The following is an 18868-nucleotide window of genomic DNA, read 5'->3' on the forward strand; positions in this document are numbered from 1 at the left end:
CATCTACAGTCTAGATTTCTGTGCATGTGGGTACTATTTGTACTGGCAGGTCATTTGAATAAAACCACAGTAAGTCTCATGAGATTACACTACTTCAACTGCACGTTTTATGACATACAGATGATATTTTTGTGCAAGTTTGAATGCACTGATACCCTGGTTTATTAATAGTTAAAAAATAATATGTGTTCCAGTTTTTCCACAATACAGTGATTTACCTACATATATTCTATATTTTCTTTTTTCTTTTTTGTGAACAGGGTATGCAAAACCTACTACTTCACCCAGTAACATTTTGGAATTCAGTTGTTATTTATTAATATTATAACCCAACAATTATTTATTGTTGTCCATTTTGTCATTATAATATAATACAGTATTATTATTAATACTTTGAGGATTTGTTGTATATAATAGTAATATATATTCCTGTATTATTTATTTTACTTTCACCTGGAGCTTATATACTGATGCTGAGGTTGTATTTTATGTAAGCATTGTAGGTAATATTCGTAACTTTAACAATAAACATACAAGGCATAGCGGCTCGTAGAGCAGAAGGAAAACATTGATTATCAAGCGCTGAAACTTTGCTTGTTGCAGAACAAACTGGAATAATGTTTAACATTGTAACAATCCCCTCTTTGCAACCTGAACTTGTCCAGAACTTGTCCAAATCAGGTGTTACGGCATGCATTTTTTAAACCTGAAGCTTTTATTAAATTGACACAGGGTCTGTAAATGTGCTGGTCCTCCGGGAGGCACTGAAGAAATAGTGAGATGTGGTGCAGCAGGTATGGATGTTTGTCCAGCTTGTGTTTACATAAAAAACTTGGAAAAACAGAGCGAGTGAGAAACAAGTTCGGACAGCCTATATAAAAAATATATATAAAAAATTACAAACCTGAACCCTACTCTAAACTACTTGAAAAACTCACCCGTCCCGACCCCGTTCTAAGAGCACCGACAACATCATGTCACCCCTCAAGAGATTTTTGTAGAGCTTACTAAAACATCACATATTTTATAAACTGAACCCTCCAACCAAACCCCAAACCTAACCATCAGTGGAGTAAACATTTTAAGTTAGAGTGAAAAATGCAATATCCGATTCACACTCGACAATTTTTAAGCACACGATTACTTCCTGGTTTTAACATGGGATCCTAACCCGGGTCTCCCACACTGCTGACGCAACACGCTTCCAGTCCCACCACAAGGGAAGTCATAAAAGTGTTAAGTTAAAGTAGTTGAAACTTGTCATGTCTCGAGATGTATTATGTTGTACTTGCTGTCAACTGTCCTTTGTGACGTCTCTCATTCTGTGGCTGCGCTGCTTGTGAGGTTTGTTGAGGTGCGCTGACTGCCCCTGATGCTGCTCATAAAACAAGAAGTTACATGTGCTTCAAGTTGAATTTCTCTGATTGTAGGAAAATGTGGACTTTTATTATGGAATTTACATACGAGTCAGAGGATATGATAAGTTGCAAACATTTATTAACACGTTATTTTTCTAATTATAATTAACACTAAAATAACATGTTAAATAGACAAGCTAGTTGTGTAATGAAAAGCCATTTTCTATGTTTTGTTTTGAAACTGACATGATGAAGGTGCAACAATTACAAACCAAGACACATGTCAGACACAAGGTAAAGGAAGATTGTTTGTTTCTACAAATAGGGGTGTTTTTATCTGGACACGCTCATTCAATTGAATTCTAAAGACAAATTAAAACAAATGATCTTCCTGCTGAATACCCTTATGCTGTAACATGAACTATGTTAATGACTAGACAAACTCAGGGGGAGAGAAATTATTCATATTAAGCTGTGCAGATGACCCAGGTTTAAAATGAAAATGCATTATCCTCCAGGGACACATAGTTCATGTTTAATGTGCCTCGTCCATCCACAGATTAATATTTACAGTCATTGCATTCATCTTCTAAATTTTTATCATGATGTTTACAGGCAGCAAAGTGGAGCTCTCCCACACTCTTTTATTTCATAGGGCTGAAGGATCTATGGTTCTAATTTGAGTGTTTAAAGGCAACCTGTGTGTGTGTGTGTGTGTGTGTGTGTGTGTGTGTGTGTGTGTGTGTGTGTGTACAAGTTGATGCTACAATGTCACCCCAAGTATAGTAAAACCTGAGATCACTTACATTGTGGGCCCAGCCAGCGGTCCCCATGAGGGAAATGGCTTATTAAACATACTAATCTAAGGTTTCTGTGAGGTTTTGGGTTAGGGGATAGAAATGATTGTTAGAGCTGTATAAAATCCATAAAATGCATAAAAGTCTATGGAAAGTCCCCACAATGATATATAAAAAAGTTTGTGTGTGTGTGTGTTACATTAAGAGAACAAACATACATCTGTGTTGTACTTTATTATAGTTGTTTCTTTATTTCTTTGGTAACACTTTACAATAAGGATCCATTTGTTAATGCATTAGGTATCATCAACAAATAATTAACTTAATTTTTTACAGTATTAATTAATCTTTGTACAATCTTTGTTCATTGTTAGTTCATGTAAACTAATGTTGTGAACATATGTTACCAAATGGAACCTTACGATAAAGTGTTTATTTCTTTCATATTATTTCCTTATTCATACATACAGAATACCATATTATACAAATTTTTACTTTTATTCTATTCTTTACTGTTTAATCTTATGCTGTGTGATACAGGGGTGGATTTAGTGATTTGGGGGCCCTAGGCAAAGTACAGGTATGGGGCCATTTACATCGGTTTTCTCCCAAAGGTACTGTAAGAGAAATATTTTATATATATTTCTATATATATATATATATATATATATATATATATATATATCGTATATTTATATATATATACATGTGAAACGGACCAAGGAAGGGACGGAAACAGGCGTCAGCTTAAGGGGTAAGCTTTATTTTCTCAGCTTAATTTATGTGTGTATATATGTCTGTGACACACAAGTATTCTTGGCCTTGTTGTCGGGCTCTCTCTCGAAGCTTTGTGGCTGCTGGCTTTTATCCGCTCTCCTCACGCTACTGCAATTAGACACAGGTGTTAGGCTTAATTTAGCTCAGGTGTAAGCGCTCTTACCGCTTTTCTCTCCCGGACGGGCGCTTGACCATGCCCCCGCTGCCACAATACACTACCATTCAAAATGTTGGGGTCACTTGGTGAAATATTTCTCATGATCTTAAAAATCTTTTGATCTGAAGGCTTTGCTTAAAAGTTTGAAATTAGTTTTGTAGACAAAAATATAATTGTTCCAATATATAAATGTATTTAATTACAAATAAAATTTTTTAATAAAAAAACTTGTACCGAATTGTACCGAATAATTAAGAAAAGCATCCAATAAGTGCCCATTATATAGATGGGAACTCCTTCAATACTGTTTAAAAAGCATCCCAGGGTGATACCTCAAGAAGTTGGTTGAGAAAATGCCAAGAGTACATGTCTGCAAAATCTAGGCAAAGTGTGGCCTTAACATAGTTTTGATTTATTTTGGATTTTTTTAGTCACAACATAATTTACTATCTATTTTTCCATAGTTGTGATGACTTTATTATTATTATAAAATGTGAACAAAATAAATAAAGAATGAGTAAGTGACCCTAAACATTTGGTAGTATATATATAGGAATATTTTCTCCTTACCATTCCATTGTATATATATATATATATATAATGGAATGGTAAGGAGAAAATATTCCTTCGTCCTGAAAGATATCACTGAAACACAATAAGTGTCCTGAGATACTTCATCTGTCTCTGTGACAGCAAACAAATATGTAGCCGTGGTTGTCTCTTTCTCCTGGCTGTGATACATTTCTAAAAAGGAGTGAATAATAATGTCTGACAACATATTATATAAAAAAACACAATCTGGCTACTATGAACTACTATACTGTATATACCACTACAATAGCTTTTTTCTTTCTCACTCTCCCTCTTTCTTAATGCACTTTTTCTCCATTAACTGACCTTGAATTGACTATATCCAAATTATTAGACAAAAAGTTGACTTTGCATGTTTCCAGAAGGCTTTGATCAACTTTTACATTTGAAAACATTATAAGTAAGCTAGATTTATGCAGCTAAATAAGGCGAAAATGAGTCAACAGTCTCAGTCTCACAGTGTTTTCTTATTTATGAGTGTCAACGCCCAGATCATCATCAACACTGTGCTTTGGAGACTTTAGTGATTGCTGTGCTTGTGGAAGCAGAGAAGTTTGGCAGTGTAGGCTGTACAGCTTTTCTGTTTTGAAAGACAGTGTTACCTTTTTTTTTCTCTTCACAAATTCAATTCAAACTGAACTAGCAACATTGTAACTTAGCTTGTAACTTGCAACAGAGTATACAGTGAAATCACACTAATCTGTCTGAGTTGTTTGGCTCACGTTCACCTTTATATGAACTTGTGGAGATGCATAAAACCTTGGAATATTCCATTACAGCCTGATCTGAGGGGGTTGCTTGCATTAATGGTGCTGAAAGTAACAGCGTTATGTTATTCATATTGGCATTGTAACGGTGATATTTATAATTTCAGCACACGTTATTTAGAATTAATGATAATAAAAAATAATATTATTTGTATTTTTGGGGGCCCCTTGGCTTCTGGGGGCCCTAGGCGGATGCATACCTTTGCCTAGTGCTAAGTCCACCCCTGGTGTGATATATTGTCATCCCAAGTTAGAGATGATGAAGAACTGTCTCCATTTCAATGTCTTTAGCATCACTGATGTTGTGAAGGAGTGATTTTCCATTGTCTTTGCTATGTATAATAACAATTGTTGAGTTTGTGCTGATCAGATGAAGTCAGACTGAGCATTGAGAAATGTCGCAACTAAGATTATTCAGTAAATTCAGCTCATTTTTACAAACACTTTGTCTCCTGCCTCCTGCTATATTCCCATGCTTACTCTGCCTACTCTTCGGCTGTTAGAAGAGTTCACATAACAAGCTGTTGATGTTGACTGGTTTTGAATATCAGACAGAACTCTGATATTTGGATATCTTCTGATAAAGAGAAAGATCTAGTAAAGAAACTGGATCTAACAGGGTCAAGAAATCTGTGTAGTTAAGGTAATTAAATTAGTCATGTTGTTTTGTTAAACCTGAAACTAAGCACACACTCATTTAAACACATCCTTACACCTGAAGTTGTTTTAAATAGATCTCAAGTAGACCAAGTGCACAAGTGCCTTTCGTTGACTACCAACAGAAATGGACAAAAACCTATTAAACTAGGCAGGGGTGGAGCTAGGGTTGGCCAGGGGTGGGCGTGGCCACCAAGCCAGGCCACCCCATTGGCCACCCCACTCACAATTGCCATTTTGATCATTTTTTGTCTTGGGCACAATTTAGTTTTTACAGTTGGAACTGTCTCTGTGAAGACTCCATCTTTGTATCCACGCGTCTCTGTTTTCTAGACGAACAACCCCCCGTCTGACGATACGAAAATACTGCCCAAAAATGTCTGTGCCACCACAAACTGATCGCTGGCCCCTGCCTAGCCACCCCTGTGAGAGGCCCCTGGCTCCGCCCCTGATCAAAATAATCAACAGGAAAGAGTGGAGCCATACTGGGTGACCATGACACTGCAGTCAGTGCAGTTGTGTCACTGGAGTTCACAGTCTTTGGAGCGGTGAAGCTGAACCGAAAAGACAGATGGTGGCTTGAGGCAGGAAGAGCAAACTCAATATTCCACACCTGTTGACTCAAACCAACACTAATGTCCTCGTTTTGTATACATGATGAATTCATGAATGTCTTTTGTTTCATTGTGTGTCAGCCAAAGAGAAATAATGGAAATGCAGTTTACGTGTAATGGGTCATCAAGTTTCTATTACATGGTACAATGGGATTTTGTTTGATGTTAAAGGTATTTGTTGTTAATGCTCTCAAAAAAGCATCTTGCTGTCTCAAAGTTATTGTCAAAGTTGACAAAATTTGCCCTTTAAATATTGTCCCTATGTAATGGGAGCAAGCTGGTACGTGACAGCTGTGCGGTATGTGTAAACCTCACTCCCCTGGCCTCAAAAGGCACACTAGCGACTAAAGCTAGAGGCTTTAGCCTTTAGTCTACTCGTTATTGTACCCGCATCCTGTGCTGGCTGACACCGGTGCGAATCCCTCTCTAAGCAGGTCGAGCAGGACTGGTTACGGTGGTGTCGTGACCCGGATGGGAGTGAGGTTTAGTGGGGGTGAGTATAATGGGAGCAAGCAAAACGTGATAGCAGTGCAGTATTTGTAAACCTCACTCGCTTGGCCTTAAGAGGCACACTAGCAACTGACACTAGGAGCTGTAGCCTTTAGTCTCCTCGTTAGCGTGCTCGAATCCCGCTCGGTGCGGGCTGAGCAGGACCGGTTACAACTACAGTGTATTTACACAATAATACTAAACCACCCTGTCACCTTTTTTTTTAAATTATTTCTTTTCACACAAATGATGTTGCTCCATCAATATTTAATTAAAATATATTTTTTCAATCTTGATATATTTTGTGACCAAGAAAAAAGCTAATTCTTAAATTTTGTAACAATAAAGACAAATACTATTTTGTAAATATAATGAAAAAAAAAAAAACATTATTGACACAAATATATAATAGCACTATCATTATAAAATAATAAAGACTTAATGTATCTGTTAAACCTGAACACATATAGTAATAAAGATATTTGTATTACATTCAGAAAGGTTGTACGAACTCTTAGCTGCATTTATTTATCATTTGCCTCTGTTTCACTGGCAGTAATTGCACAAATCAAATGAAACTTTATTCACACATTAGACTTTATTTGTTTGGTAAATTAATGCAATGCATTTCATTTTTGTCAATAACAACACTGAAAAGGTTGGCTGATACTTGATCACGTTTCTCCACAAATGTCAATAATTACAGATCATGAACATGATGCGTAATCCATATACAAGGCAAAAGATAAATAGCTGTCCATCCAAGATCATAACAAAGGTCAAATAAACTTAAAGCCCCATTTCGATAATTGTTTTATTTATTTTTTATTACCCAAGATAGACAACAGAGGGAGACATTTAGCACCACAAAATAACACAAATTTACAATAGAGGGATTTTACCTTTTTTTTAATTTCTAAAAAAGGGAAAAAAGAAGGATAAGAAGAATAGGAAAGGAAAGAATCTTGTTTTTTTGTCCTGCATCTTCTGATGTCAGGCATAGTCAGAGGTTTTCTAAAGTATTACAGCAGTTAGTCACTTAATTTGAAGGGGAAATTTGACTGATTGACATGTTGCTATACTGCAGGGATTCCATCTTTCTCTTACACATTGATAAAATAATCATTACCAGCCTACTTCCAAACCTAAATGTTAACATGCAAGTTATATAACAAGTAGATCATTTTCATTAAGCATGCTGCTTATTTTGTATTTACTTTTATGTTTTAGAAAGTTGAACATACATTATATTCCCTATTCAATTATAGAAGCATTTAAAAACAGGCCTGTGGCTTAGTGAAGTTTAATTAAAACAATCAGTTTGTCCACAAATTACCTCTCAACAATAGAGTTTGAAGAATCATTTAATTAGACTTGAGGATTATTCTGCTTGGGTGCTTCATAATAAATTGGATCTTTAAAAATAAATAACTCGATACACACGGCAAAAACTGAGCTGTCGCAGCTTAGCAACCAGGGTAATGGAACTCAATGGCATGTCAGAGCAACCTGCCATTAAAGTTGCAATGAGTTATACTACAAGCTGAAAATGACCCCGGAGACCCCAGTACAAAATACATAGCCTTCATTATTTGCAACTATTGTATAAGGTGAGAGATTATTCATTCTTCAAGGTCTAAGCTTGGGGTTTGTCAAAGAATGACAGAAATCATTTAAACCTCTGATGCATACAGAAGTAAAATTGTAATGCTGAATTGTACCATAGATCAGATTAGGAACTCTTGGCAACTTGACATGAAATAGTGATATTCTGCTGAACAGTTGAAGGCACATTGAATTGAGCTCAGTCAAAGTGTTTAAAAGTTGGACAAATTGAACACTGAGATAATTACTTTGCAATCAATAATTCTTCTCTAGGTTTCAAAAGATGCTTGTCTTGATCCTAGAAAAATCTGTTTTCACAATACTTCGCCTCATTCATCTATAGCATCACGTGCAGCATAACAGACCATTGACTTTTAGACTCACCAGGTGCTATTATGTGGCCCACTAATTTTGGCACATTGCATGATGTTACAAGTTGGACATACACAAACAATAAACAAGTTCAGTTTGAATAATTGTTTTAGCCCTTCACAAATCTTGAAATTCTCTAAACCCCTTAACAGTTTTAAGTGAAAAATGATTATAATAGCCTATGTTTCATTAAGTGCATTTACATGCACAGCAATCAAAACCCCCACAAACATCAGCTTTTCAAGAAAACCGACAACATTTACATGAGATTTGAAATAATTGGGTTATTCTCTGCTTTTGATATCAAGCCTTAAATTGGCATGAGCCCAACACTTGCACACTTTGGATTAGCTGGTAGGAAAACCGGCAAAGGCGTATACATGCAATGCAAAATCAGGGTAATGGGCAAAAATCTAACCGCTTATGCCCTTACCCAGATAAAGGAAAGTCATTTAAGGCATTTGTCAGCTTATTAAGCATAATCAGTGTAAGATCGTGTATGTAAATACGCTCATGACAAGTCTCATGTAAATGCTGTTTCCATGCGTTGTCGGATTTATTGAATAACCTTATCAGCATAGTTATCAGCATATTGGTGTGGTTATAAACATGTGATTTTCATTCTGTATCATGGCAGCTCCAATATTTACACATTATGTAGCTCTGTGTGCAACAAATCTTGTTACAGGGGTTTTAAATTAGTGTCATATTTACAAGCAAATAATAGCAGATGAGTTGATTGTACATTCAGGTTGGAGGGTTTGTTGTTAAAGCTCTATGAATGAATGCACACACAAACCAAACAGTGTCTACATATCTCTTTCTGTGTCTTTTCAAATAATTATTTACAGTAAGGCACTTGGAGCATAATTTTATGAATCTGAATTATTTTGCATTTCCTCCAAGTAATGAAAATGCAAAGCAGCTGTTACGATGCCGTTCTTCATCCTTTGCCACCACAGAAATGTCCTAGTTCAGAGTAACATAGATGGTGCCATTACGACAGATATCATTCATCACAATGATGGATAAAGGCTGTGTGTCTTATGTTTAATAATGAGGTATATTTAACATTTTGACAAGAATTGCAGTTCAAATTCTGCTAATGTATTTGATTTAATACTTTTCTCTGAATAATTTAGTTGAAGTTGAATGAACTGTATGCCCTCCTGAGTTCTCTTTCATCATTGTCTGTATCATTGCCACCTTGGCCATCATTTCTACTGTATTACTCAGGTGGGTGAGCAAGGTTGTTTGTTTAACAGCAAAAAACATTCGACTGTTAAGCAGATGACTGTTAATTGATTAATTAATGAAGCATAGCCAATGTCCTTAAGGTGACTTTATACATCTAAAAAGCTTAAAGGGAACTTTCTCTAGTCTAGGTCATTGAATAATTACAATGTCTTTCTTCCCTACCCCACCCCCTCTCTCTGCATTAAACAGAATGTAAATTTCCTCTTCCAAAATAAAAACCCATTGGGAACCAGAGGTGAACATTTATGAGGGAAAACAAATTTAAACAAAAATAAAAGACTGCAACCATCAGGTTTAGTAAGATATTTTAACCATAAACATAAATCACAAAATTACAACAAATAACTAGGCCATACAAATTTATACCTGTTTTTTTCCTCTCCAGATGTTGGGTACCTTTTTATTCATCTACCATTCTGCATTCATCATCACTGAAAAAGTCTTGAATAATAGTAAACCTTTCCTAACTGTACTTGTGGTTCCTAGTGTTTATCTAATGAGGGCAATGATCTTGAATTATCAATGGACTTTTTGGGACTGAAGTGAACAAAACACACAACAACACAACAGCTTCAGAATTTTTTTCAGACAGTGACTAAGTAAAACGACTACATATATTTACAATAAATCACATTCTTAGCATTTTCTCATCGCTGCAATACAGGAGCTCTGTCAGTCTGAGCTGCCAAAAAGGATCTTGTTGTGTTACCTGGTAAACAATACCAAATGACAGACCACTTTAGGACACACATTACCTCCTAAAAATATGCTTTGAAAAGAGGTTGCTGTCCAAACAAATGGTATACGTATGTTAGATATGCAAATAAATTAGATATGTAAAGTTTCATTGTTGATCTTAAATGCTAAATCACTCCTCAGATGGTTTTTACAATTTAGAATTTGAGAGCTTTTCATTGCAGAGTCTAAAAATATCACTGCTTAAAGGCCAAATTTCACTTTTAGCATTGTTGCAGGATATCTCATCTCAGCAGTGACAAAAGTGATTTTCAGGCCAAGATCTCTCAAGGCAACAAACCATCCTCAGATACTGGTCTGCAAGTCTCCGTTGAGGAGTGCGGCATTATGTGTTTCCGTCATAACGTCGTTGACCATTCGAGTCCTGTCCTGTCGACTGTCACTGCGCTCAATCTCATCCAAGCCTCCGACTCTTTTTAGACACAGGACGTTTTGGAAACTCTTCTTAAAGTTGTCCGACAGGAAGGCATAGAGGATGGGGTTGGCACAGCTGTTTGCGTAACCCAGCACCACCACAAAGTCAAAAGTGCTCTTCAGCACAGATGTGGACGGCACAGTTCCAGTCACAGAGGTCACATTGAATACATAGAAAGGTAACCAGCAGAGCACAAAAACCACAACCACAATAGACACCATGCGGGTGACTTTCCGCTCTGAGCGCTTCCTTTTGGTTGAACCCACCCGCATGCCTGAGGACTTCACCTTAATGACGATGAGCAAGTAGCACAAGGAGATAACTATCAGCGGCAGGAAAAAGCCCAAGAAAAAGGTGTAAAAGATGAAAGCAGTGTAGTATGTGTTCTGGGGCTCTGGCCACAACATGGTACATGTCCGTGCCTCATTCCTTTTGGTGTTCACACCACTGTAGATCATGATTGGTAGGTTGACCAGCAGAGACACGCCCCACATAGCCAAACTGATTGCCTTGGCCACACACGGTTTTCGCCATTTGGTGGATTTTATTGGATGCACCACGGCCAGGTAGCGATCAATGCTCATGACTGTTAGAAAGAAGATGCTGGTGAACTGGTTCATTGAGTCCACAGTTAGGATGATGCGGCAAATTGCGGCTCCAAAGGGCCAGTGGAGCAGCGCTAGCTGAATGGCAATGAATGGCAGGCTCAGCATGCAGAGTACATCTGCTACAGCCAAGTTCAAAATATAGATGTTGGTAACAGTCTTCATCTTGGCATAGCGCAGGATAACGTAGATGACCAGGGCATTACCACAGAGCCCCACCGCACATACCACAAAGTACACAAATGTGATGACTACAGAACTGGTTTGGTCAAAGTCAGGGTGAGTGCCATTGTGGGGATAAATCTCCAGGCCAAAGTCAGACTCGTTCCCTGGGAAGAAACTATCATTGAAAAGGGCTTCAGGGAGGGACATATTGGAAATGGGGATAAACGTCCATGTCTCCATTTTGGCTGTGTTTATACACAGGGCTTACAAAGATGGAGTCCACAGTTTAACATGAAACCTGTGTGTATTTTTGGAGAGAAAAAAAAGCACATGTGATTATGAAATATATCTTCATGTATGGTTTTCACGTAAATAAAAAAGTCACATACTTGTACTTATATGGTTTGTTTTCATATGTATGCAACATATACTGTATTTTCCACAAATACTAGTGGAATTTGTACCAAACGAATATATATATATATCGGATTTCTCTATCGGATGTCACATTAGCATAATGTACAATGAACTTGTAAATTGCGAGTATCAATATTTGAATCAAAACATAACTGTAAACTTTTGGGGGCATTAATGGGCATCACAGTGGCTCTGATGTCCACTTTAGCATGAGCAATTTTGCCCCATATCAGACTGCACAGTCTTGATACTACAGATTCAGTTTTGAAATGAGAGTTCAGAACTCACACATTGATGACATAACCAGTGGTTTAATTCAAAATGTCCAAATTGTCCCTTAAAGGAATATTCCGGGCTCAATACAAATTCAGCTTAATCGAAAACATTTGTGGCATAAAGTTAATTACCACAAAAAATAAAAAGAATACATTCTACCTGACCCTGTGATCAAAGGAGGAGGTAAACATAAAAAAAAGCAAAAATCAGGGTTACAATGAGTCACTTACGATGGAAGTGAATGGGGCCAATCAGTAAACAACAGTTATGTCCAATTTTACTACTTCATTGCCATGACAACAAAAGCTGTAAACCCTCAACCACCATAAAACCTCAACCACCGTAAAAAATATGATTTAGGTAACTTTACAGCTCAAATAATACAATAGTTTCAACAGAAGAGTGAATGTAAGTGCTTTTATAAAACGATATGCTTCATTTTTCTCCCTTCAAACCCTGATAAAAATCAATTCACTCTCATTGTAAGTGCCTCGCACCAACCTTGATTTTTTTACGCTTTTTTTTAAGATTTTTGTTTTGTTTTGGTAATTAACATTATGCCACAAATGCTGGCAATTGACCCTAAATTGTATTGAATTCAAATACAAGTAATTGTGAATTCAAGTAATTGTTTTGTTAACAGGAATACATCATATAAAGCCATGTTTCACTTGTTCTGCATTTTTAGGTCACATGTTTGATTGTCAATATTGCTTGGTTTATTCTGCAACTTTGTACAAACGTGGACTTTACCTTGTCAGTCTAAATTATACAGCCCATTGACTTTTGCCTAAGCAAATATTGGTTTAATCGATCTTTATAAAACAAATATAGGACATTTGAATTAAGTGCAACAGAAGACTGATATTTTGCTAGGGATCACACATGAATGCTCAAAGGAGTCAATTAATATCAAAGTGGAGTACTGCAGACTTGTTAAGGCATTAGATTAGGCTACATCATTCAAATCGTGTCGGTCTCCATCCTATGCAATATTAATGGAAAACCTACAGAAACCCTGCAGGGTTCAATCAAAACGTTCAAAAAGCCTCAATTGATTGGTCCCCTTATATCTATTTAAAGGCATTAAATAGTCATATTACAACGGAACTGGGACGTCTGTATTTCAGTAAAGCAGACATTATTAGTTCTTGTCCATTCACACTCATATTATTAGCCAATCATTGGAAGAGTAAGTGATATCATTGGTTAAACATATTCACAAAATAATAAAATAAACAACTAAATTAGCCATTTCTTCTTTTTACATTCGTTATTATAAAATGTATTTTATCCATCTGAAAATACCCATCTTCTGGTCCATTGAATTAACTGAAACAGTATTTTTTTTATTATTATTTAAAAAAATATATATTTTTAATGTTTTAAATAATTAACATTTTATTTTAGAATATGAAAAGAAGAAGTCATATTGCAAACAGTATACTGCCAAATGGCTACTTGACAAGAATGTAGTCATTAAGTGTTATAAAAAATGCCATTTAAAAGATTGTACTAATGTATAAATTTGCCTTATCACATTAATGATTTACCTGTATTTATGGAACATCTTTGGAAATCCATTCCTGCAATATAATAGTTTAACATGTTTCAATTGGTCACCGTAATATTAGCGTAGACCTGCACGAGCAAGTGCGAAATCCAAAATAAACGACACTCCGACTTCACACCTCTTCATAAACCCGCTTGTCCGTTTGTGCGTCAGGACCTGCAGATCCCCTCAGATAATAAATGTCCGGTAATTTCACTGTTATTCCTGCAGCAAATAAACTAAGACACCTGTTAGGATATGAATGGCAGAGTGATGCAACTTAAAACTGGAAAAACGAAAATAGCGTAATTTCGAAAGCTGTACTCGAATTCCTCTGGGGTTTTTTCAGTCACAGAGGGTCAGTCAGACCCTTGCGCGTTGAGAGCAAAGAGCGCGTGTTGCTGTGTTCTGCTTGAGCGCGAGAGTGAGTGCAGCTTCCCGCTCTGCGTGCAGATGGAGCTACTGATCCGCCGACGCGCGCTTCTCGCCCTCACTGGACAGAAGCGCCTTGACATAGGCTGCGTCACGAAGGAAATACATTAATCTAAACGACGTGAAAGGCTATATTCAGATGTGTTTGTTGTGTGGTCTTGATAAGGATAAGGAATTTGGCAGAGGTTTAAAATATTTAAATCAATACCAAAAAAACATGTTCGATATTAGATACGATTAAAATAAACTTGTGTGGGAATAATTTTAGAGAATTATTAGAGAATTTAAATCAAGCCAAAAACACCACTCTTTGGATCCAAGCTGCAAAAACAACTAAAATTGTTTTTAGTATTTTTCAGTAATTCCCATTCATCTCATTGGCAGTTGCTTACTTGGTGCATTCAGATATGCAACTTGGATGCTACTATGCTACATGGGCACTCAGGTCTGGATCCACTAGAAAATGATGTCCTGAAAACTTTGATTAGCCGATGGCCCCACAAGAAGGCGCACACACCAAAGCCCTTCAATAGTGACTCTCCTGGAGATGCTTATACTGTACTGTATGTGCAGCAGACAGGGAAGTATCACAATACCAAGTAGTATCATGATACTACTCATTTTGTTTCTTAAGTAATAATAATTCAATCAGGGCAGTAAGTATTCAACTCAACAATTATGTATGCAACAATTTCAAATCAACCAAATCAAAGTCATGCAGAAAAATAGTATGAAAAGCTTACATTTATTGTAAAGTGATCAGCAATTATTTTCATAATTTTCTATTTATAATTATTACTGAATAATATATGACACTGACCTTGTTGATGCATGGAGCTAAAGCCTCAAGTCTGATGATGTTCTATTTTAAATTACTGTCATGAATGCAGTAGGGTAAACATGACAAATCACACATTATCTACTGCAAATATCTTTCAATCATGACAGAGTGATTACAACAGTTTATTTGACTGATCCTATGCAGATTTCATTCACAGAATGAGACAGAAAGCAGATTATTTAGAGAATATCCAATATGACAGCTTGGTGAATAGAACTCACACCATATGTGAACTTGGCGACTACAGTTTGAAAGTTCTTCATCAAAAATTGACCTGAGCTTACCAAAATTCTAACTACCGTGCCCACTGGCCAAAGCTGAAAGTGTTTTTGAAAATAAAGGCATGAGTGAGCTCCAGTATCTGGGTGAAATGTCCACAGAGGAGATACAAAAGCAAGTTGTAAAGATAGTTGCTTTTAGTTATCAATTATGTAAACCAGTGAAGAAGAATGCATGTTTTATTAACTCTACCCCCAAATTCACAATACCTCTTCAAACATTACAATAATACAGTTTTTAAAAGTACAGAGTAGATTGGGTACAGTACAGTGAAATGGGTCTCCCAAAGAAGCAAAAAAAAAAGCTTATAAGTAGGGGCCCATAGTTCTTGAATGGGTAGATACTGACAAGGTACAGTGAGACACAATAAATACACACAAATAAATACATACCATGACATATGTTACAACAACATACTCACTCATACCAACATACACATACATCTCAGTAATCCATGAACATCAGTTTTTTAATAATTAAATATAGGTTAAGAAGAAATTATGTTTTAATTGTCTTTTGAAGTTGGAGATAGAGGGCAACACCTTAATACCATCATCAACCCTGTTCCAAATCTGCGGACCCCTACAAACAACACTCATACTGGTGCGCACATGTCTGCGATATTTTCCAAATATAAGTGGTTTGAATCTCGTTTGGTATGTATGCTGGGGGCTGGAGATAGGAACAAGATTACTCAATCTAGGGTTCAAGCTATTTACAATTTGAAACATTAAACAAGCATTATGATATTCATTTAGCTCAGCTAGTCTTAATAACTTAAAGCGATAGAATAGAGGGCTGGTCGGGGAATTTATCTCTGACCAGAACAACGCCCGTATGGCTTTCTTTTGCAAGGATTCGAGTTTTTTAAGATGACTTGTAAAGGTGTTGCACCATATCACATTACAGTAATTAAGGTGTGGTTCAAAGAAAGTTTTATACAACATCATAAGGGCAGACAGAGGAAGAAAATGTCTGATCTTATAAAAAATATTAAATCCAAATGAAATCCAACCATCAGTGGAATAACAGGATATCTTAAAAAGAAAATGGAACCTACAAATTGTGCTCGTCATTGATTGTGAATGTGATTATTTTTTGGGTTCACGCGGTACATGAACCCAGGTCTATGACCCTGTTGAACCATTGTGCATTCAGTTGATCACAGGAGAAGGTAAACATACTTATACTGTATCTGATGAAAAAATGTCTGATTGAATATGGTGCATGTCAGTAACTTGGCAGAATGGGGTCGATGTCAGGGTAGCATTGTTTATCATTTTGATCATTTATTCAAAAAATGTACAAGAATCTAACCTTTAATTGAAGTAGAACAATTGAAAGAGGTGAAATATCTCATTATTAAATAAATATTTTTCTCCAAAAATTGTTGGTCACAATTATTGTTATCTCTAGAAGTACAGTGCATCCGGAAAGTATTCACAGCGCTTCACTTTTTCCACATTTTGTTATGCTACAGCCTTATTCCAAAATTGATTAAATAAATTATTTTCCTAAAAAAAAGAATCTACAAACAATACCCCATAATGACAACGTGAAATAAGTTTGTTTGAAATCTTTGCAAATAAAAAAAAATGTAAAAAAATCACATGTACATAAGTATTCACAGCCTTTGCTCAATACTTTGTTGAAGCACCTTTGGCACCAATTACAGCCTCAAGTCTTTTTGTGTATGATGCTACAAGCTTGGCACACCTATTTTTGGGCAGTTTCTCCCATTCTTCTTTGCAGGACCTCTCAAGCTCCATCAGGTTGGATGGGGAGCGACGGTGCACAGCCATTTTCAAATCTCTCCAGAGATGTTCAATCTGGTTCATGTCTGGGCTCTGGCTGGGACACTCAAGGACATTCATAGAGTTGTCCCGTAGCTACTCCTAATGTTATCTTGGCTGTGTGCTTAGGGTCGTTGTCTTTTTGGAAGATGAACCTTCACCCCAGTCTGAGGTACAGAGTGTTCTGGAGCAGGTTTTCATCAAGGATGTCTCTGTACATTGCTGCATTCATCTTTCCCTCGATCCTGACTAGTCTCCCAGTTCCTGCCACTGAAAAACATCCCCATGGCATGATGCTGCCACCACCATGCTTCACTGTATGGATGGTATTGGCCAGGTGATGAGCAGTGCCTGGTTTACTCCAGACATGACGCTTGCCATTCAGGCCAAAGAGTTCAAATCTTTGTTTCTCATGGTCTGAAAGTCCTTCAGGTGCCTTTTGGCAAACTCCAGGCAGGCTGTCATGTGCCTTTTACTGAGGAGTGGCTTCTGTCTGGCCGCTCTACCATACAGATTAATGGAGTGCTGCAGAGATGGTTGTTCTTCTGGAAGGTTCTCCTCTCTCTGCAGAGAAACACTGGAGCTCTGTCAGAGTGACCATCGGGTTCTTGGTCACCTCCTTGACTAAGGCCCTTCTCCCCCGATTGCTCAGTTTGGCTGGGCGATCAGCTCTGGGAAGAATCCTGGTGGTTCCAAACTTCATGCATTTACAGATGATGGAGGCCACTGTGCTCATTGGGACCTTCAATGCTGTCTGATTTTTTCTGTACACTTCTCCAGATCTGTGCCTCGATACAATCCTATCTCGGAGGTCTACAGACAATTCCTTGGACTTCATGGCTTGGTTTGTGATCTGACATGCACTGTGAACTGTGGGACCTTATATAGACAGGTGTGCGCCTTCCAAATCATGTCCAATCAACTGAATTTACCACAGGTGGACTCCAATCAGGTTGTAGAAACATCTCAAGGATGATCAGTGGAAACAGGATGCACCTGAGCTCAATTTTGAGTGTCATGGCAAAGGATGTGAATACTTATGTACATGAGATTTTTTCATTTTTTATTTTTAATACATTTGCAAAGATTTCAAACAAATGTCTTTCACATTGTCATTATGGGGTATTGTTTGTAGAATGTTTAGGAAAATAATTAATTTAATCAATTTTGGATTAAGGCTGTAACATAACAAAATGTGGAAAAAGTGAAGCGCTGTGAATTCTTTCTGGATGCACTGTTTATTCCAATTCATATTTTGCATTTTTAGTGCACCTGGGTGACTAGGAACATTAAATTGTTCTGCCATGACTTCCTGTTTCACAATGGTATAAATATAAGGTAAAATAAAAATAACAGGCCAAATTTCTTTAATAATCAATCACAGTGGGTTACACTAAAGAATATAGTTCTGATGTGTAACAAAAGGTTGTTGAGCTTCACAAAATGGAAAGTGGGTATAAGAAAATAGCCAAATCATTGAAAATGCCCATTTCCACCATCAGCGCATTAATTAACAAGTTCCAATCAACTGGAGATCTTAAGAATCAGCCGGGAAAAGGACGTGTGTCTATATTGTCTCCATGCACAGTGAGGAGGATGGTTCAAGTGGCCAAAGAATCTCCAAGTAACACAGTTGGAGAATTGCAGAAATTAGTTGGGTCTTGGGGTCAGAAAGTTAAAAAAAAACATCAGACATCACATACATCACCACTGGAGGGTTTCAAGGAAACAGAAGCCTCTGCTCTCATCCAACAACAAACTCAAGTGCCTTCAGTTTGCCAGACACTACTGGAACTTCAAATGCGACTGGGTTCTATGCTCAGATGAAACAAAAAAATACCTTTTTTGTGGCAAAAACCACAGATGGGTTTGGCGCACACAGAGATGAAGTACCCA

At 37.0% G+C, this 18868-nt stretch overlaps 1 protein-coding gene across 1 annotated transcript; it reads right to left on the reverse strand.

Moving 5' to 3' along the window:
- Positions 1 to 6796: 6796 nt before the first annotated feature.
- LOC127633110 (somatostatin receptor type 2-like) lies at positions 6797 to 14042 on the reverse strand. The gene is made up of 2 exons (XM_052111980.1): positions 13629 to 14042; positions 6797 to 11680 (listed from the first exon to the last, which is right to left on the reverse strand). Exon 2 carries the CDS (start codon positions 11620 to 11622, stop codon positions 10483 to 10485), a length of 1140 nt encoding a protein of 379 aa, XP_051967940.1. The 5' UTR covers positions 11623 to 11680; positions 13629 to 14042; the 3' UTR covers positions 6797 to 10482.
- Between the last annotated feature and the right edge of the window lie 4826 nt (positions 14043 to 18868).

The sequence above is a fragment of the Xyrauchen texanus genome, chromosome 40 (assembly GCF_025860055.1).
Source record: "Xyrauchen texanus isolate HMW12.3.18 chromosome 40, RBS_HiC_50CHRs, whole genome shotgun sequence".
In the NCBI taxonomy this organism is placed as follows: Eukaryota; Metazoa; Chordata; class Actinopteri; order Cypriniformes; family Catostomidae; genus Xyrauchen; species Xyrauchen texanus.